This window comes from Abramis brama (assembly GCF_963993115.1).
Source record: "Abramis brama genome assembly, chromosome: 7".
Lineage (NCBI taxonomy): Eukaryota > Metazoa > Chordata > Actinopteri > Cypriniformes > Leuciscidae > Abramis > Abramis brama.
The window spans coordinates 9,140,479-9,162,944 of NC_139969.1; the positions used below are offsets into that span (position 1 = coordinate 9,140,479).

The following is a 22,466-nucleotide window of genomic DNA, read 5'->3' on the forward strand; positions in this document are numbered from 1 at the left end:
CTTGGGCATCGATCTGCTGTAACCTTCTAGAGATAAATCAGAGTCTAGAATGATCACATTTAGTCATTTATTTGTCAGGTAAGAATAATGCCATTTACAAAATGAAGAAATAAAAAGAACAATGTAAACCACTTCACAAAGTTATCACTTTATCAAGGAGAAGAGAATCCTTCTGGAATGTAAAAACGGATGCACAATAATTATTTCAATGTGTTGTGAAAGGAAATGAACAGTAAGGGCAATCAAAGGCATAAAGGCAGCTCTAATGACATGAAGGCGAGTATATGACAATAAATTGTGACATCATCACTGAGGTAAGTCAATGGAGGATTTTCAAAAAATAATCTCAAATTCATTTACTTTGCAAGCACTGTAAAATCATTGCTTATTTCTTTAAAAAAAACATTTTATTAATATAAAGGCTTTAATTTGAATATATTCAAGTCGAATAACTATAGATGATGATGTATAAAATGTTGACTTTATTAAAAGAGCAGCATAAAATCTTAATGGCTTTAAAATATTCATCTAAAAAAATAAAGCTTTTCTTCCATGTAACTCAAAGGTCAAATGTTCCAAAAAAAGTCAAACTCTATTTTCATACATTTCAAATGTGTAGATCACAGCCTACAAATTCTGGTATATTAAATGAAGACAATTTGATTTAAAAAAAACAAACAACATTTTTACTTGAAAAAGTTGAACTGTTCCTTTCATTTTCACCATTCTTTCATTTGTTCATGTAACTGCATCTTCTCTCTTTTTTCCATATTAGGTTTTTAAAACCTTGCACAGTATAGGCTACTGTCTTGAGCATCAAGAATATCAGCAATCTGTAAAAATGAAATTAAAAGTTTGCTATCCAGTGAGAATATTCCTAACAAAGGTGATTATTGTTTGATTTCAGGCATAAGTGTTTGACATGTATATTAATACAGTACATAACATGCAATTGACACTCACTGTTCAGTTCACTGTAGCTGCATTCTCTCCGGCAGGTTCTGCTCACTGTTGTCCACCACCTGTTACCATCAACCACAGGACAGGACAGGTCATATTAGACTACCTACAAGTTTGAGTTGATCTCAGATAATAGCAACTGTAGATTCTCTTACCCAGGTCTTTGAAGAGGAATGGTTCATGATTTTTCAGCGCATAATAAAAATCATGTTTCACTCTGTCTCCTCCGGCTTCTAGTGCTTCATAGAGCTTTCTCATTTTTTCTGGATTGATTTTTTCTGCTCCGATCTCTGCATATTTTTCATCATGTATCATGCCTTTATTTTTTAGTTCATCTGCTATTGGCATCACTGATGTAACCCTTTGAATAAGAGCTGCACGGTTCCTATTCACAAACTGGGCCTCTGTGGATAAAATAATGAATTAGGCTATCATTGAAACGAGGCTTATTTCAAAGTTTTCGTAACTCATTGTTATAAAAAATAAACCGGTTAATCGTCTAATTGTACAAAATAGAGATTTAGATTAGTTTCAAACTATTTTGAGTTTGGCAACTAATCAGATCGCGCCGTTTCTCTCACTTACCAAAGCTGCTCATCGTGTTTAATAACAAACTTGATCCGCGAATTAAAATATGCCGATTAGCCACGTAGGCTGCTATACTTAGGTTATAACTCTTAAATAAAAAAGAAAAGAAAAACTTTTTTAAATCTGCCGTATACACGCGTTGGCTAAATGAAGTCTATTTCAACTGAACTAGTTTGATGTAAAGAAAGGGTTGTTCCTGTTTAAAAACGAAAGCACTTCAATGTGAACATCTGGGAGGGCGTGGCCTATACATTACGTCAATCACCCTTATTAGTAGCCTACACTGAAGAGACTGGATGGTTTGCGTTTGGTCTAAATACAACGCTTTTTAAACTAATAATTTCCATCCATAGTCTATGCGGAGTTTCTGTATTGTGTAGCAACATCTGTCTGCATTTATACATAAAAAACTATTAGGCTACTCAACAGCCCTTAAATTACATTTTCATTAACATAGGCTATATTTCGTTTCTACAGGCAATAAGGAATTATTTAACTAAAAAACAGTCTCATTTGGCGTGGAGAGTGTTAGTTTTGGACCGATGCAGATAATTAAAGCGTAGGCCTATCATACGTGTAGGTGACGCGGTAGGCTATAATTGTTGTCAATCACGAGTAGCCTAGTAATAACTTAACTTGTTGATTGTTCTAGTGCAGATCAAGCAACAAAACTATTCCGGATATGGTTTGGTCACTGCCAACCTGACAGTCCAAACTCATTCCTGTGAAGCAGAATGCGCGTAGGCCCAGGGGCGCCACCATCAATTTTGGGCCCTATGAAAGAATATGAGGTTGGGCCCCCTACCGCACCCATTCAGTTAATAAAATCAATCTCTGGGGCCCCCAAAAGTGCCTGTGCCCTTAGAATCGTCCTAACTTTCCCCCCCTTAGCGGCGCCCCTGCGTAGGCCTACACATAAATGTTTGAATGTGCTTTCAGTCTCACGTCTTTTCCACGCGTCCACTTGAAAGGGATATTGCGTCACTCAACACTCATGTAACGACACATTTCATCCTCTGTTGGAACAAAAGTGGCTTCAGTCAATCTCGTCCATAAGTCTACGTGTAACAGCTGCCCTACTCGACCCTCTCCGAGCGGGATTCGAACCAGGGTCTCCGGAATGGATGGCGGGTGCTAATAAGAATGCAAAAGACCGCAGTCTCTAGTGTGAAGTCGCTACCTCTTGAGGGCATGGGAGTGAGGTTTACACCCACAGCTCTTACTAGCTTGCCTCTGTTACAAATGTAAAATGTTACTGGTTTAAATATTATTTTATGTTGCAACTGTTGGGCTAATACATTATGTCCCCTATGAACTGCATATGTGAATATTATGTAGACCTAACTGTTTTCATCAAATTCATGCTTTAATAGTAGGGTAATCGTCTAGTCAGTCTGTTTAATAACTTGCATCCATACAAGTCTGCGTTTAGCTTCAAAGGGCGTCTTCGATGACGGTATTCTATAAAAAATGAAGACCATCTTTTTCGCATTCCGACATCCAAAATCATTTCGTCCGTCTTCTTCCTCCTCTTGTTACCAATATACCAGTTTTTCCTTCCATTACTTTACGTCACTGCATTCTCTCATTATGACTTCTGCTCCCAAATGGTCAGTTGACCAATGATGGTTCTAAAATGAATGATCTCAGTTGTGTGACAAAACAATCTAATATTTTCACTGTTAAAGTGAATCAATCAAGCTCAAGAAACTGAAAAAGTGTTTGACCCACTAGTGCTTAATGCAAATGAACGGAGCCATAGCTGAGAATAGGGTTATTTATTCAGACACAACAGCAGCAGACTTGTCCCATGAGCCTTTATGTAGTCACTGATGTCCAAATATCAATTAAGAAAGGAACACAGGAACAACACAATATTTCACTACATGACTTCAAGTGAGGGCTGCTTATTAGCATAAACGTGTCAAAATGTTAGTTTGGCTTTGATTTAAAATGATAACATTAATAACAAAAATCTAATAAGATTAAATAATAAAATCTATATCATTAGAAAATATACAACATAAACAACCCAAACAAAAAAAGTGCAAGATCATAGTATCAAACTATTTCACTTGTTAATTGAAGTTTAACAAGCCTATGTGCCAATGCCCAAAACATTTCATCTAATGTTTCTTTCAGCACTACATATAGACTGAAGTTTAGATTCCCTTCATAAATCTACATTTAAAAACTCAATACTTTGATCCATGCCATCAATTCAGAGGCACTCAAAAGGGCTGCAAACTCGTTCAAGCAAAAACAGTGAAATTCAAACATTAACCACTTTAAATGACGGACATACTTGACAGCATTTACAAAGGCAGTTTACATTGACTTGGTTTTGATATTTGCACGAGCAGCTGAATTTCGATACAGTATTTGCAGCAGGCCATAAAAATATCCATATTTCAGCCAAGCATTGGACTGCATGTACATCTCACTCAAACATGTTCCACTCTTACAGTTTTCACTCAGCAGTTTGCAATGATACATTAGAAATGACTTAAATAAAGAAAACTGCATATATTTCCAGAGGCTAGATTCAAACAGGCAAGTACAGACGCACTGTGATTGTGGAAAGCGGACACACAGAGATGCTATAAAATCTCAGGAAGGCCACAGAATAGATCACATGACACGTTTTTCCAATTATGTGTGGTGTAGTTCAGTGTTTGATAAAGGTTACTGAATGGAAGCGCATATGTAGCCAAGCACACTACAGCAAAGCATCACTTCCCAATACGGCTCAGGATCATGAGACACACAGACACATGGCACCGGCAGTCAAACAGTTACTATGTACATAAAAAGGGTTTGCATTTATCTCAGCCATACACTGTGAATCAGAACTCAAGGTCCAGAAACAAAATAAATACACAATCATACCAATAAAACAGAAGGGACAGCACAGCGCCACACATATATAAATGCATGTGTTGTCTTCCCTCTAGTGGCCAGAGCTGGCTCTACGTGGCCTGTGTCCAGAGTGTGACAGTGCGGTCAGCGGAGGAGGACAAGAAGGAGAGGTGGTGTGTGTGCCACCTGCACTGGATCACCTTATCCGCATGCTCTCCCGCTACAGTCAACGGCAGCGGCTTCGTCAGGTCACCTGTTGCACACATACAGTACAATGATCAAAAACTCACTTCATTGCTTTAAATGTTTAAAAAATGTTAAAATACATATTTACACGGCATCATCCGGAGAGTAGCTGACACTTCCACAACCTATAAAACAGGTTCCCAACACCTTTTGACCATTGAACTTATTTTATATTTTACAGATTAAAAAAATATATATATCAAAAAAAAAAAAAAAAAAAAAAAAAAAATATATATATATATATATATATATATATATATATATATATATATATATATATATATATATATATATATATATATATATATATATAAATATATATTCACTATAATAATTTTTTTACTTTATTTTTATTTTTTTCTTTGACTGGAAACCCTGATAACATTTTTTTTTTTGTTATCCTTTTGGCACACAGAATAAGTGGGGAAAAAAATACAGTATTAATACTAAATACTTTTATTGTTTTTTCCATTTAAATTATTTTCCATTATGCACTCTTAACACTCTCTCAACTGTACAGTAATCACTCTCTCAACATGTAATCTGGATTTAAATACACTGATCATTTAAATAATTCAAATTAATTTCTATACTGTAGTAGGTAACTGGCTTGCAGTCTATGGATGTGTAAAAATGTAGTAAAATAAAAATAAATAAATAAAAATGAATATAAAAGTAAGTTTAATGCAGGGTTATTATAGTTAACTAAATCTAAAACCATAAAAAATGTGTTACTTGAAATAAAATGAACTTTTAACTGAAATAAAATAAAATATTATTTTATATAAAATATAAACTTTTTATTTTAAATTTCTCATTTTCATTTCATTTAACTTGATGTACTAAAATAAAATTGTACCAAACTAAATCTATACAGACATAAAAACAGTACTAAAACTTGTAAATAAAATTAAAATTAAAACATAAATATATATATATAAAATTAAAACTAATTCTAAATATTAATAACAGTATGTCAATGATACTAAAATAACACTGGTTTGGTTTGATGTATTCAGTTCAATGACACTAAACTGAGGGGTATCTGCGATCTCACCTTGTAGGTCAGTGACGATGACCTTGGTGTCGTAGGATCCCGTGAGCAGGTAATGAGCCCCGGGGGAGAAGCGCACCGATCGGACATCGCTGGAGTGCGGTTGGTACGTCTGAACCATGCGCCCGCCTCTGATGTCATACAGCATACAGGAACTGTCCTCCTGCCCTGTTGCCAGCAGACGCCCGCTCGGGTCCACCGCCACCGACGCCACGGGACTGCCTGAGACACACACACCAGATATACACCACATCAACAATCACAAACTTAACATTACAATTCAACAACACTGACTAAAACTGATTACCTAGAGTGTAAATGTGGAGACAAGATTTATATTAATTTTATTTAGTCAAAAACTTCTCACAATATTTCTGAATGGGGCATAAAGAGGCAATATAATGTCATACACTGTTGTAATTATTTTCACTGTAGTATGCTTTAATTGTCCAACACACAATTTTGAAACAGGGTTTTTATACAGGGCTTTTTATAGTTAACTAAAACTAACTTTATTACTCAAAATAAAATAAACTTTAACTGTAATAACATTTTGATTTCAGCTAGTGGCTGAGGCAACTTTGTCATTTTCATTTAATTTAACCTCATGTACTACAATAACCAAACCAGAAATAAAAAGTAATAAAACCTATAGAATCATATTTCAGAAAATAATAAAAAAACACAACAAAATTACCAACACTTCAACTTAAATAAAAACAGAAATTATAAAAATAAAAACTGATTCAAAATATTAATAAAAACTATATAATCTCAATGATGCTAAAATAACACTGGTCTGAAAGTGACTTAAATCTTGTAACATAATATCCAAAATTGCAAAGCACATTAGTATGTGATATGGCACGATGTTCCCAGTGAATCAGGTCAGATATACAGTTTCAGTGCTGGAAAAACCAGGTCATACCAGCTCAAGTGTTTTGTTTTTTATGTGATACTGTAGCTGTTTTGTTACCATTTCTAAATAGCTTTACCAAAATGGTCTACCAAGAAGATTTCAGCCCCACCAGCATCTAACGAACCATCTAGACCAGTTTGAAGTAGCTAATGACCAGCATAGACCAGCTAGAAACCATGTAAAACCAAAGACCATCAGAAACTGCTACTGGGTCATTTCATGTCAAATCAACAACATTTTGGAAACTTCCCTGGCCTAAATTTGTGATTTTGTTCAATTTTTTTCTGAAGAAGGACAACATAGTGATGAAAACCAAAATATTATCTCTTTTCCCGCCATTGACAGAATTTCCCGGCTTTCTGTGTTTTCACTGTTATAAGGTAGGGGGCGCTATTGTGTTCAAATTGTTGAATTTTACTGAATTTTAATGGTTGAAAACCACAGGCATGCAAACTTAGAGGAAAAAAACACAAGAAGTGCTTTTTCCCAGTTTTGAACAGTCAACATTGGCATATAATGCAACAATGATTGCTTATGTCAACAGATTTAACTTAAATAGACCAACCAATATCTGTGTAAAAATAAAATAATGATTCTGCCATCTTTCTGAAGTAATCTTTACCCTCCTGTAATTTGGCAGATTCAGAACTCAAGTGAAAATTGTCATTTTCCCCCCTCTAGAAAAATATTAGATTATTCAGTAAATATCAATCCATGACATTTAATATTTTGGCTTTCTTTCTCATTTACGCATGTCTTTCACCAGAAAATATTTTTTTTAAGGCAGTGAAGGAGGTGAAGCCCACCTGAGCCTTGAAAGGACGTCCCCACCACTCGCACACAGCTGGGAACACGCAGGTCCCAAAAACGTACGGTCTTATCCTGAGAGCCAGACGCGATCATCCAGCCCCCCCATGTGTACAGAGACAGAATATGACCTGAGGAGAGAAAACACACATATCACATAAGAACGAAAATATTTATGAGGATCTGCGTGTATATATAATATAAAGGGGGGGTTGTACCTGTGTGTCCGCTCAGTGCATGCAGTCCCTGTCCTCTCTGGCAGTCGGTGGTGTAGATGTTACAGTCTCCAGCTCCTGCACTGATTAAAATGGCCCCTCCGCTCTCAGGACCCTCCATAAACGCCAGATCTCTGATAGTCCCATCATGCATACTGAACTCCAGATCAGGACCTGAATTTAAATATATAAAGTACAAGTCATTCAACCAAACTACATTAAATTACTCTATGAAGATTCATGAATGTTGGTTTGCAGTCTTTCTGCCCTCACCTGTAGCATTGCAGGTTTCAGGGTTGAAGGGCAGCACTTTGACGTATTTGTCGTTGGAGCCGGTGGCCAGTAACTGTCCGCAGGGGCTCCAGGCCACACAATATATGGAGCCTTTGTGATGCTTGTTCCTCTTGAAGCGGATTGCAGGAGGTTTATTCGTGCCCGAGCCACTGAGAGAATCAACAATACAACTATATAAAGGTTCTAGTTCCCTACAAAATTAACTTTGTTGATTCAGCCAGAACAAGTAACATTTGTATGAAAAATTACAAGGACAATTTTGTTTTCTTTGGAATAGCATGCATTGATGAATCGTTCACAATAAGACTTGGATTGGGTGATCAATATTGACAAAAAATGTCTCTATTTTCTGGGGTTTTGATGATAACGAGACGATATTATTTAGTTGCATTAATAAGACACTTTAGGCGGTTACCAATCAAATGAAATCAGTATCAACAAAATCCATGTTTGCACTGCAGAAGTGGCATAGAAGCTGCATCTAAAGCAGCATTAAATTTACACTGCAATTATGATTGCATTAATAATGCATTAATGTTTAAAACATACATATTTTAAGTATTCAACTCTGATACTTTACAAGCAATACTTTACACATGAAACTAAAACCGCCATTAGGTGGAGGCAAGTAACTGAGTCACTGAGTCATTCATTCAAACAGCTTATTAATTCAGGGACAAAGCAAGTGACTGTCTTTATGAATGGATCATTGAATCGTTCAATCATTTGGCAAAAACAGCACTCTTGCTCGTTTCTCAGACACTTAATAGTGTTTTTCATTTTCTAGTTTTTTTAAATTAAAGTTGGGTGGCTGAAATGAGGATTTCAGGCCCTTGCTTCAATCCCATCATCTATAATGCATCTGATTCAGATCTTTTAAGCAGGTTTTAATGCAGTGTGTGGGCGGCTGACCTCGTGTCCAGTGTGTCGGGGTAGGCACACACGCGCAGAGTTTTAGAGTTGGACCCGACCGCATATAATGTTCCTGTGGGGTGGAAGGCCACGGCGCGGACCGCCTGCGTATCCTCCAGGGTGTTGACCATCACAAACTTGGCTTTAGACGTCTCTTTCTGCAATATATGCATATAAACACACATTTTGCATGTGAGAAGGGTTATTCGAAGATTATGTTCATTTAATCTCAAATAATCCCTGAACAATCCCTAATCTGTTTTTGATCTGAGAAGTTTTAGAGCTGTAATTAAACCAACACTAAAGCCTTCAGTGGGAGAATGTTTTATTCAGGCAAAACATATAATGCAATACAATGATGAATGAAAAATGTACAAATAAAAGTTCCTTAAAACCCATGCCATATTTGATGCTCACATTTTAACATGATTTTTCTAAAAAGTTGCATCAGTCGAATAAGTGTTCTTGAAATACTATTAACAATATAAAAGTAATATTTAAGTTTACTTTATAAAAATAAATTTTCACAGCAAACGTGGACCACGACCTGAAAGGGAACATTTTTAGAATTACATTAAAAGGCCTTTTACTTGCTATAAAGTAAGAACTATCAATCAGACGAGAGAAGGTATGTAAACAGGTTTTTCAGCAATGTTTTGATCATGTTGATATTTTTGAAGTACCGGTAGGTTATAAATGTGTAAATATGACACAGTAGGCTTTATATGGTTAACTATGTTGAGCTGTAGGGGACGCTGTACCTCTGGGCCTTTAGAACGGGTCAAACTGCTGTCATTCAGTCCAGTTTTGTCTTCAGTTTGGGCACTGCAGGTGAAAACAAAACCTTTTTAGAACCCTAAACATTGATAAATCACTAAAAACATTACCAGGCAAATTTCACGAGTTTGCGATGACAAAAAGCTCATATTTTTCTCGAAAAACAATCCTACGTTCAGGATTCACTAGGATCATTTATTTTTGAAACTCTTTGAATGATTTTGATAAATCGATTAAGTGTGACTTGAAAGAGTTAAAGAACTGGTCTCTTCTCACCTCTGGGGCAGTACAGGAGACTGGCTGGGTGGAGGGAAGGCTGCTTGAACTGCTGACCTCTGAGGAGTGCTGGTGACCAAATCGCTGGCTCCTACAACCCCTTCCTGTGTCTGTGGCGTGGCTGAGGCATCTATCGCCTCGCTGTTGTTGTTACTGCCTCCATTACACTGCTGAGAGAGAGCCTGCACCTCTTCTCCCAAATCATCCATTCCCACATTCAGCTCCTCCAGTCTTTGAATAGACCTGCACACATACATACAAAAATATGAAGCTTTAGAGCCAACTTGGACTCTAGTGGACAACAGACTGTTCACTGACCATGCAATGCACAAAAAAAAGAGCTTTCTCAAAATCATAAGATCCTATTTAAATCAAAAATACAATTTGGCTTTATGGAGTGTAGAAGTCAGTAACTAACAAAATATTTTTTTCAGCTGAATTATAAAATTAACTTTATACCATTATTAGCTAGTAAACTGAGAACATTTGACATGCATAAATATGTCTTACAAGCCATGAAACCGTATTTTGCACTATTTTTACATGCTCTGGACCCTGGTTGCAAGTGGACCCAAGATTTTATTTTTAAGTTCACATTACTGATGATCACAGTTGCTTTTTTTAATAACACACACATCAAAGTGCATATAGCTTATGAAATGTATTAGTGTTTTCTTTGGGGATTTCTCCACCCACTTCAAGTTCCACCATCTGTAGAAGCCTGAGGTTCATCTCATTAGCCTTTCATTTGATATTCATCTTAATCTCTGCCAAACACAAACCAAGATTAACACAGTTGGTCATTTCCCTGTGGTCAAGGGGGGTTTCCCCCTCAAAATCCCCTGAAGCAGATGGCATGAGGCCAGTGTGAACAGAATAGGTTTTTATTCGTCCTAATATAGCTATACTATACGTAAAGTATGGTTATAGCTAGTATACCTATAGCTATACTTGTATTATATATATTCCAATTAACATCCTAAATTTCTTTAATAACTCACGACCAGTACGGCTTCTGTAGACAGAACAATGAATGTTTCTTTTGCCCTGCCCTCCCCTCTGACACACTGCATTATTTATGGTTGTGGCCTTTAATGATGACATCACCAGTGGAACGGTACGGCACGGTTCCAAAACCTCCCTTTGTTATGTTTCTGTGTTACAATTGTGCCGTAACCACAGCAACAGAACTAGAAGAGGTATCAAAGCCAAACAAGAGAACAGGGTTCTAAAATGACTTCAGTGTTTCTCAGATCCCTCTCTGATTGCATCGTTACATTTAACTAGTTTTCCTGTAGGGTTTCTTGAGGGGTCTGTAATTTGAGTGACTCATGCAACATCAGTAAATAATTAATACAGTTCCTAAAAAATCCTTCAACATATTTATAGACTCTGAGAGAGGATTACTCAAAAATTCTTAATATAACTTAAAGGGATAGTTCACCCATAAATGAAAATTCTTTCATCATTTACTCACCCTCATGTCATTCCAAACCCATAAGACTTTCATTCATCTTTGAAACACAAATGAAGATCTTTTTAATAAAATCTGAGAGATTTCTGTCCCTCCATTGAAAGTATATTCACCCAAAAATCTGACGCTTCAAACCGTTTATAAAGAGATCGTAAAATAAAGCCATATTAATCACGCAGTTTAATCCAAGTCTTCTGAAGAGACACGATCGCTTTATATGATGGCCTTTTTTCACATATAAACATTGATCAGCGAACATACATAGAGCACATCAAATATGGTAAATGGAAGCTCAACCGTACTTGTTTGATGTGCAACAACAACAACACTTGAAAAGTTGGATTAAACTGCTCAATTCCTATGGATTTCTTTTACAATCTCTTTATGAACATTTTGGGTGAAAAGACTTTCAGTTTTCATTAAAATATTTTCATTTGTGTTCCAAAGATGTTTGGAACGACATGAAGGTGAGTAATTAATGACAGAATTAAAAATTTGGGGGAGAACTAACACTTTAAAGCTGGAACTAGAAAAGATTTTGGAAAAAAGAAGAAGAAAAAAAAACAAGCTTCAATGTCACAATTTCAATGAAGCAAAAGAAGTCAAACCAAATATAAAATTCAAATATTTTATATTTTTCATACAAATTGTTATGCTGACAATAAAATTATTGTATTATATTAAAGATATTGACTATTTCAGGTATATAAAAAAAAAAAGGTTGGGTCATGGATGGCATTGCCTACTTGTCAGACTGGAGGAGCAGGGCCACCCATTAAAATTGCCCTGGGAACCATGAATACAAGCTACTACCCTGTCTAGTACTAAATAAAACACTATGTAAATGTGAGTTGAAGGCACACAAATGTAAAACAGGTCATGTGTGTGTATATGTGTTTGTATTCCTTAGGGAATTCTCCACCCACTTCGAGTTCTGTGGCTGCTCGCTGCACCATCTGTAAAACCCTGAGGTCATTCTCATCTACATCTCATTAGTCTTTCATTTGATATTGAACCTGCCATGCCTTTTTCTCTGCATCCCAACCTCTTGGTTCTAGCAGCATCAGATTTCACCTTGCGTCTTTGTGTTTGTACACTTCAGCTGGTTTGCTGTACATCAGTGCAGCTCTCGACACAAACGCTGACCTTTGGTTGTGATGTTAGCGGTGACGTGGAGCTTGGCTGACCTGGTAAGGAAGGCTTCTGTGAGGTTGTGCTTGGCGGTGGGCGGAGCCTCGTGCTGCTGGACTCCGCCCTCTCGCAGCATCTGCTGGTAGAGTTCCCGCTGCTGCTGCTTCTGTTCCAGATGTTGCTGGACACGCATACGCTGGCGGTAGTACTCCTGAAACTGCTCCGTGGAGTCCCACAACTACATAGAAACAGTGGGGACAAAGATGAGATGAGATGTAACTGAGAGAATCTTAAAGTCACCATGAAATCAAAATGGACAATTCGTATTTTTTATGGAATATAACAGTGTTTATTATAAATGATTTATTCGTCGTCATCGTTATTTTTGTTTAATTTGTATGCCCTATAGTAATATTTAACCAAAATAACTTCTCCCTCTCGCAGCGACATCTCTTCTCTGATGACATGTTTACTGACACGAGGGCAGGACAAACCTGTCACTCACATGACATCTCAGCAATAGCAAAGCAATTTTGTCTTTTGAGACAATCATGTCTCACCCTAAATTTTTTCTTGTTCTAGAAACCCATTCACTCAGATATACAGTACATCACAATAGGGAAGAAAAGACTATCACAATTTTCTATTTCTGACTTTAAAGCCTAATGCTGAAAAGTTACTCCCATTTCACCCTCAAAGCTTATGAGCAGACAGACACTTTCTGGTCTGGTGAACAGATTTAATACTAGCACAGATTAAAAACCCAGACAGGAAATAAACTGTGTTTGTTGTCACAGAGCTCAGAGCCTCTGCAATCAGAGCTAGCAATACATTGGCTGTTTCTCAATTCTAAGAATGCAAAGAACGGACTTGCGTTCTCCTGAAGACCAGTCTTGCTAGGCTATCTTGAAAGAACGAACTTGGAAGGACATGAGGAGATGTGCTGTGATCTTGTTTTAGATTTCCTTGTGCAGAGAACACAGTAGGTTAAAGTAAATGGCTGTCTTTCTGAATGTGTCCTCTCTCGTTTTTTATTTATTTTGTATACAAATGATTGTAAAGAATTTTAGAAATAGACATATTATAAAATTAGCAGACAACTCTGTAATTGTTTAGTTTATTCAGTGAGGAGGACACAACACATGGACCCGAGTTTGATGATTTCTTTACCTGGTGTCAGGATGCTTTTTTGTTTTGAAAGAACTTAATGTTCTTTAAACCAAAGAGATGATTATTGACTTTAGCTCTCGGAAGCAATCGATTCAGTATAACCAAACAACTATAAATGGAATGGGTGTTCAGAGTGTTGAGCAGTAGAAGTATTTCGGCACTATTTTAGATAATAAATCTCCTGGCTGTTGCGGCACGGTGCGATGAGACAACGGTCGTGTGTAGACACGGTGTAACAGTCTCTTAATGATACTAAAACAACACTGTTCTAGCACGACATTCCAGTTAACTTTTTTATTTTCAGAACCCTTCGTACAGCAGACTAAATATCAGCATTCCAGACAACAGCCACTAATGGTGAACAATATAGAACTCTTTTCATCACAACCTCTGACAGTCAACATTCTAGAACCCTTCACAAAAGAGAGATCTATAAAGGTCAACATTCTAGAACATTCTAGAATTTTTGCTCATACAGTCCCCTTACAAACACATGCCTAGCCACTGTAGCTTGGAAACAGACAATCCAAGCCCTCTGCAACTATGCAGTGATAAATTGCAAGCGGTAACTGAGCTTGCCTGCACAGAGCTACAGGCTGTTTATGAGAGAGAAGAGGGTGCACATGCAAACTTCTACTGCTCACAGACAATTACAAGGCATGTTAATAACAACAGCTGGAGCTAATAAATCAGAAAGTCACTAAAGATGAACTTGAATTTGAATGCTAAATTAAAGTTTTATAACATTTACATCAATGCATTTAGCAGATTCTTTATCCAAAGAGACTTAAAGGAGATGAACAAAGCAATTCGTCAAGGAGCCAACAATATTCGTAAAATACAATGCCAGGTTTATTTGAAAACTAGATTAGGAAGCAAGCAAGAGAAGATGAGATTTTTTGTGTGTGGGAGTTATACTCACATAACTGAATTATTAGGCATGTTGCTTTTCCAATTATTAGTTAAGTAGCCAAGTATCATTTTATCTAATTTTCAGGAGATATCAATGGATATATTGACTGACAAAATACCTCATTCTTCTCTGCAGAACCAGGTGCTGGAGCATCTTGACCCGGGGCAGAGGCCGGGCGAGAGTTTTGAGGACCAGGTGAGCTCAACATTTTATCAGATGGAGTTTCAGTTCTGGAGCTGCAAGACCAGAGAGTCCACATTACTGTTTCAGACACACACCTTACACACCTTTGTAATGACTATGTTCTGGAAAGATTCTGCTTTCAAGTCATTCTTCTCTACCACACCCATCGAAATTTCTCTGAATTGAAAAAGCCTTGAATATGCAACAAACATTGCCATTTTTTTCACAGGGTGTTTTAAACAATAGATTATATAATGCTTATGAAATAAGTCTCTTATGCTCACCAAGGCTGCGTTTATTTGATCAAAAATACAGTAAAACCAGTAATGTTGTGAAATATGATTACAATTTAAAATAACTCTTTTCTATTATAATATATTTTAAAATGTATCAGAAATGTTTATCTTTATTTATTTAAGTCATTGTCATTTTAATAATTGCAGGTAATTTGCTAATAATCAGCTAATTCAATCTGTGATAGTGCTCACCACATGGTAAATATGTATGGTTTATAGTGTTCTGGAGTTTGTTTTAAACGGGTTACGCTTCTCAAGCTTGAATGCAGATATACAGGTGTGTATCAGATGATGTTTACCTCTCTGGTGACTCCTCAAAGATGCTGTGACATCCTGAATTCTCCATCATCACACTGCGGTTCAGGTGTTGAAAATTAGCAAACGAGTGTGACATGGGAGAGGTTTTCCCTCCGTCTGTTCCCGTACCTCTCTTCTCTTGGCCAGAGAGACCGTAGGACAGGCCGTCCAGTGCTGGGTTCAGAGAGCGGGTCATGTAGGTGTCTGCAGACTGCGGGCGCCGGAGAGGGGAAGCGGGATACGGGGAGAGCTTGCTGATGAGCGGGGTGAGGAGGTCGGCGTAAGTGGCCTTGGCAGGTTTAACAAGCCGATCCACGTGGATATTGAGCATCTTCTGCTCAAAGGCGCAAGAGAAGACGTTGGGCGACAGGTTCTGGAGCCAAGAAAGCAAGCTCAGGTCGAGATCATCGCAGCCGTTCCCGCACAGCATGTCTATTCCCAGAAGAACCTCACTCTCTGTGATCTCCTCTCCAGTGGCTTTGCTCTGGCAGAACTCCACGCAGCATTCGTACAGTACGCCTTTAATCAGAAGCTGGAATAGACGGTTGGCGCTTGCGCGGAACCCCGCCTCGCTCAGCTTTCGGTCAGCGGGAATAAACTCCGCCACCATGACACAGGCCTCCTCAAAACACTGCACGCGTGCCGTACTCGGATTCCAGTCCTTGAACTCGGCATGGTTGGTGAGGCGGGGCAGCGTCAGGAGAAGGCAAAGCTTGCTGTAGTCATCTTTAGTTGGACAAAACTCTTCCAGAGCATGCAGACACTTCACAGCCTCTTGCATGGTTAGCTCCAACTGAACATCGACAGACAGAATGAGAGAGAGAAGCTTAAGAATGCTCAGAGCCATTTGAAAACAAGCCCTAAGCAGTCCTAAGCAGTTTCTCACGTAGTGTTACCATAGTTTTTTAGACATGATAATCTCTCAAGATTTACATGCTAGTAAAATAAGCTTAGTAGAAACAAAATAAACTAAAACTACTTTACATGCATGTTCCTTTATCTTCTATATAATATATTATATGATATATATTTATCTTCTATATAATATAATATAATATAATATAATATAATATAATATAATATAATATAATATAATATAATATAATATTGTTTGGTTCACATTACAGTTGATTATTATACAAATTATTATTATGAATAAACTACAGTTCAAAACTTTAAGGTCGGTAAGGCTTTTAAATATTTTGAAACTCTCTTATGCTCACCTAAACTGCATTTATTTTAATGAAAAATATTGTAAAGACAGTAATATTGTAAAATATTATTACAATTTAAAATAACTGTCTTCTGTTTGAATATATGTTAAAATGTAATTTCTTCCTGTGATAGTAAAGCTGAATTTTCAGGTTCACATGATCCTTCAGAAATCATTCTAATATGCTGATTTGGTGCACACACACACACACACAAATTTTTTTTTTTATTATTCTTATTTTATTATTTTATTCACCCATTTATTCTTATTACCAATAATGAAAACAGTTGTGCTGCTTCATATTTTAGTGGAAACTGTGATACTTTTTTTTCAGGATTCTTTGATGAATAGATGTTACTCACATGCTGTGGCTCATCCTCAGCAGACATGGCGTTGTTCACACACAAAGCTTCCAGAAACTTCTGTTTCAAAACAATGTAGCGGAACCTGAGAGGCCATGGAAAAATGCACATATATGTGAAGTTAAACCAGCAGTGTCTGATTTGATTCAAATATTCATATACATAATTTACATTAAATGTAATATTCAGTGAACCCCTAATCAGTGTTTATGTACAAAATACAATTCTAAAGGGTAAAAGATGCCTTATTAATTTCTTTTAAGTGCATTTAAGTGCAAGTGAGCTCCTATTATCTGGGTTGCAATTCTGGAAAGATTCTGAGCTGATCTCTCACCTTTTCCTGTCAAATTTATCCAGACACTCAAGAGGCTGAATAAACTGTAACACTTCATCCCACTGTCCATCCAGAATGAGCTGCCTGCAGGGGGAGAATGAATGAGAAAGAGAGAAAAAGAGTGCGTCTAGCCTAGACCATTTGACTCATAATAGCACAATAACAGTACCAGTTTCAAACTAAGAACATAAACAAGTTTAGACTATATTTAAAGGAAAATTTAAATGTTTTACCATCTGAATTGATGTTGTTTTACACTGTCTCAAATAGTGATAATCACTAGAGACAAACGACATGCAAATTCTTGGTGGTAAAATACTGGAGTTGTCTTATCAGTCAGATTGTGGCCCTGTTTAGACCTGGTATTAAGATCGGACCAAATCCACAAAGTTTTTGTTAATTTGCAAATATAATCATGATGAACAAAACATGTAAGTATCATAAACTTTTGCTGGTCACAGAGCTTATTTTCTGCAATAATCCAAAAGCCAATGGAAAAATCCAAATGGGTTTGTGTCGATGAAACCAGTGTGATGCTAACTTCTGGGTTGGCCTACAAACATGTGTCACCACTACAGCAAACTAACAAATGCTTGATTTTCTAGCTTCAATGCAGAGTAAAACTGCTGTAAATTGGCAAAAATATAAGCATTATATTATTGACTCATGTTAACGCCATATTAGGTGTCCCATATATGCCAGTGGTCTTTTTGATTTGAATTCTGTGTATAGATCATACCTGAGGAAGAGCATGTCATCTGAGTAGAGGCCATTGATGATCCCGCTCTCCTTCTCCAGGGCCAACATGCTAATGTGCAGCTTGCGTGAGTTTAGGAAATCCAGCATCACCTTGATGATCTCCACTTCCTTTACATTTATGATCTCCTCAGCCGTCATGGTGGCAAGCTTTCACAGAAAGAATGAGAGAATGAACACTTCGTTTAGAATATGGTTTTATCCAAAAACAGTTATAGTTCACATTTGCTCAAGCGACCAGTGGTGCTCAGGCCTCGTAGGGCTTGAACCAGGACCCACTACTAAGGGACGTGAAGCACTTTTTATGGCAATCGCAATGTAACAGAAGTAGTACTGTAACTTTATTGTGACATACAGTATTGTCAACATCAGAGTTGTAGGGTGTGGTCTTGGTTCTTTCCATCAGTTGTTGATTGGATGGAGGCAGATCTGAATGCACGCTTGTGGTTAATTGTTAAAAAAGGGGCGGAGTTTCAATGGGTTAAATGATTGGAGAAGATTTGATTAAATATTACAAGGTCCAAAAAACAACAACATTAAACACATGGATGAATCATTTATAATAAGATATAACATGCAAATGAACAGATTAAATAAACCAAGGAAATAAAAAAATTATTAATAATTAATTACTAAATTATTTATTATTATATTATATTTTGTTTTTTATTGTTGTAACATGAACAATAAAAAAAATACTTCTAAAGCATTTATTTATCTTATGTTAATTTGAACATTTATTAACTGCATTATTAATATCAAAACTTGTATATGTTAATATTATTTAATGGACCTGAGCTAACAACTATTTGTATTACCTAATGTTAACAAAGATTAATAAATACTGTAAAAAATGTATTGCTTATTGATAGTTAATGTTAGTCATTGCATTAACAAACACTGACTAATTGAAAAATATTGTAAAGTGTTACCAATAGCCTAATTATTTATTATTTCAGTATATAAAGTCCTCTGATGTAGCAACTGTATTGCTCGAAGACTGCAAGTGAAAAAGTGACAACAACCTTCTAATTAAAATACCAAACCATGCTGTGACAAAGAAGAGTCATCATGCCAGAAATTGCAGATGTAAACACACAAGCATGGGAGGTGACAGTGACATTCCACCCAAAACAAAACAGCCTGTTCCTCAATACTATTCTCTTCACAGCAGATGTTTTCACATCCAAACCAGTTTTAAATCATTTCAAATAACTGTAATAAAAACACCACTTAGACTTATGCTTTAAAATGACAAATTTTTGCTGGACGCTAAAGGAATGACAACCATAAAAATGAGTAAACTATATTAATATTAATCAATAATAATATTAAACAACAATATTATTAATTTGAGGATGCTCTAATACACACATAAGAAACATGAGGAAAATGTGAAGAAAAAAAATACAGTTCTGCAACAAGCACAATGGTAGTAGCTCACGAATTGCCCTTTTTTGGGGAACTTTAAACCCTTTAGTTTGAACCACTAAGCCACACCACCGGGCCCCAACCTTGCACTATGGGAAACGCAGATTTGCTTTCTCATGCTTTCCCACCGCTGTATCAGGATGAGATCATTGCAATGTGTTTATCAGACCGCTTACATAATTATTTCTTAGATAAGCCACATTACATCCTATCAAGCACCAGTGAGAGGGGACATCCACCCATATCTACATTATTCTGAAGCTGCGGGGGGAGAGTGTGTCATCCAGGCGGAGCTGGAGCTGGAGCAGCAGCCTCTCCGGCCTCGCCTATCCTCAAAACAACAGCGATAAGCGTCGCGAAGAGCGATTTAAATCTCACCTGATGAACTCTACATATACGCGAAGTGCAGAAATCCTATGTGGGTCCACCGAGGGTGTGCCGACACGCGCTGTCTGGTGTTTTTTCCTCCGTGTTTCGGGGAGAGAGGCTCTTGTTGTCTCTGGCGCTCGCTGGTTGTCAAGCACAAGCTTCCTCTGCGCGCTCCACCAATCCGCGCTCACGCACACAAACCCCCGCAAAACCCGCCCCGGCCCGCACCGGCCTGCGTGTTATTCAACAAACTGAGGCTTAATGCGGATTTGTGATTAGCAGCATTATATACGCATTATACTATGTGTGTAAACCTATACTAAGCCGAGAAAGTAGCGGTTTTTAGAGACTGTGTGGGCTTTGTATGATGTCAGGATTATTTTGTTCTTCTAAATGATTACGAACAATTCTCTGAAATAACACGCAAAAATACAACACAAGATAAAATACCGATATTTTATTCCAAATTCATTGTTCATGGGTTTAAACATTGTCATTTTTTATGTGGTAATTGTATACAATTAATTCCAAGTTCAACTGACGATTCAAAAACCATAGTTTGATATATTTTTATGTATAATTGTGTTCCATAATTGTTTTACTTCTTTCTTTTTTTGTAGTGAATCTAAAGTAGTCCGACTCTAATGAATCATTCTTGTGAGTCTTTATTTTTTAGAAAATCTGAATGCACTCAGCACGGTCACTGTAATCTGACTCTTGAACGTATGACTCTTATGAACCGGTTCTTTTTAGTGAATCAAGGCGCGACCGGTGAAGTCCGACTCTCTAATAAATAATTCTTATTAGCTGGTTCTTTTTAGTGAATCAAACACAAGTCAAACGCTTTCAAATAAATTCCAGACGGACATGTATATATTTTGGATGTAAATCTGTATTTATGTTAAGGTTAACATTCAAATACAAACAGACAAAGCATATGATGAACAAACACAGCGGACATGACCTGAAAAAAGATTAGACAGCGTGTGGAAATGAACATCTCTCAGAACAACTTTTTATCACTGACCCATACTTGCACCTGTTAAACATCATCTTTTTCATATGAAAAATATCAGTAATATTCAATGGCTTAAAAAATATGCTTAGTATGTAAAACTATATCTGTACAGCATCAATAAATTCAAACGATGATTTACTTCACTTAGTAAAAATAACAAATATCTTTCGATTCTTTTGCACCAGAAGACAAAATGTCTTACTAGACAACAGCCTGACCAAATATCCCAGCTCTTTAAAATGCACTTCATAATTAAAAATGAGTAACATCATGTAGCATTAATACTCACCTTCTCTTTGAAAGCTTCATTATATGATATTCAATATTTCAGTTTTTCCTCTGTATTATTTATATGGATTTTTACACTACTCAGTCAGTTAACTGATCTGTCTCTCTAAAATGTATGTTTTAAACATACATGGCACACAGATATTCTGGGCCGTGACACGAGTGACAGCAACATGTCTAGGGACATATAATTCTAAAGCTACTATGTTTAGTTTTGGTCCTCAACTTCATCAGTTAAAGACCCCATCATTACTTTTACATGACAGATATAGAGTAATTTTGTAGAAAGAGTCTTGAGCGAACAACTCTTACTGTAGCTAATTTTACACAAGTTCTTCTGGAGTAGCAGATGTGCAACAAGAATTACGAGTCCTACCCAAAATATAAAAACACAGACATTAAATAAAGCAAAAAAAAGTCAGTTTCTGAGGTTCCAGTACATTGAATGCTTCTTCAACTGCATGACCTTCTGAAAAGTTAGGCTTCAAGTGTAGTATGTCCCTAATATTCTTTTACACCTGCATTTCCACAAACACAAAAGAAGCAGATTGTGTACGATGAAATGACTTGCTCATAAACTCAGTCACTGTGCGTTAAGCGTTGCATAAAAGACACGACAAGACAAGCATAAGGCCACAAAATTTAACATGTTTGAAATTAAAATTGGGTAAAAGCGCATCCGTCAGTGCTGCAAACACTGTAGAACAGAGGGTCTCAAATTCGCCACGAATTACCATCCAACAAAGCCTGCAAGAGTTTTCGTTACATTCAGGATGTGCATTATAATGTCCGATGGGCAGGAACACTCGGTGAGCTGTGAACTTATTTGAGGAGTTTTTTGGGTGTGATTTGTTTCTTGTTCTGCCAGAGGTGGCTGTAGATGGTGATGGCATCCACACTAGCCGACATGGTCTTGGCGGGGATTTTGCTGAACTGTTTCTTATCCGAGCTGTATTTGTAAAGGTTCTCGATCATTTTGGGCGTGATGGTCTTGGGCCCGATGCCAGCTAGCTTGTTGATCTCCTCCGCTTCTGGATAATACGAGTACAGAGAGCGAAACTGGCAGCCAGAGTCTCGGAACAGAATTAGAAAGCTGTTGGCTTCGGTTTTCTCCATTTCCTGGGAAAAAATAAAACAAATATTTAAAAATATGAAATGATTATTGTCTCCCTTCAGGTTTAAAATGATAATCTAGACCTCTATACCAAGTAAATCAAGAATTAATTAAAACGGACTGATGTGATTTCTATATATTCCACAGTTCCAGGTTAAAAAAAAAATTCATGAAAAACTATGAAATAAATAAATATTATAATAAAATGAA

General features: G+C 36.8%; 2 protein-coding genes and 1 long non-coding RNA gene across 6 annotated transcripts in view; all 3 read right to left on the minus strand.

Moving 5' to 3' along the window:
• Positions 1-53: 53 nt before the first annotated feature.
• On the minus strand, positions 54-1,790 carry LOC311087429. Its single transcript, XR_014607276.1, has 4 exons — positions 1,546-1,790; positions 1,116-1,364; positions 964-1,022; positions 54-833 (listed from the first exon to the last, which is right to left on the minus strand). It is a non-coding gene; the product is annotated as an uncharacterized lncRNA (long non-coding RNA).
• A 1,521-nt stretch (positions 1,791-3,311) lies between these two features.
• On the minus strand, positions 3,312-19,991 carry wdr47a (WD repeat domain 47a). The gene is made up of 15 exons (XM_084119367.1): positions 19,846-19,991; positions 18,020-18,186; positions 17,281-17,364; positions 16,947-17,031; positions 15,374-16,164; positions 14,714-14,831; positions 12,569-12,750; positions 9,908-10,150; positions 9,616-9,679; positions 8,855-9,012; positions 7,922-8,091; positions 7,652-7,822; positions 7,433-7,564; positions 5,711-5,929; positions 3,312-4,660 (listed from the first exon to the last, which is right to left on the minus strand). Exons 2-15 carry the CDS (start codon positions 18,175-18,177, stop codon positions 4,518-4,520), a joined length of 2,718 nt encoding a protein of 905 aa, XP_083975493.1. The 5' UTR covers positions 18,178-18,186; positions 19,846-19,991; the 3' UTR covers positions 3,312-4,517.
• A 719-nt stretch (positions 19,992-20,710) lies between these two features.
• camsap2b (calmodulin regulated spectrin-associated protein family, member 2b) overlaps positions 20,711-22,466 on the minus strand; it is a 59,159-nt gene continuing 57,403 nt past the window's right edge. For all 4 annotated transcript variants that reach the window (XM_084119625.1, XM_084119623.1, XM_084119624.1 and 1 more), the window contains one exon: positions 20,711-22,261. In XM_084119625.1, coding sequence (XP_083975751.1) covers positions 21,965-22,261 — 297 coding nt within the window. In that variant the 3' untranslated portion in view covers positions 20,711-21,964. The remainder of the gene's footprint in view (positions 22,262-22,466) is intronic.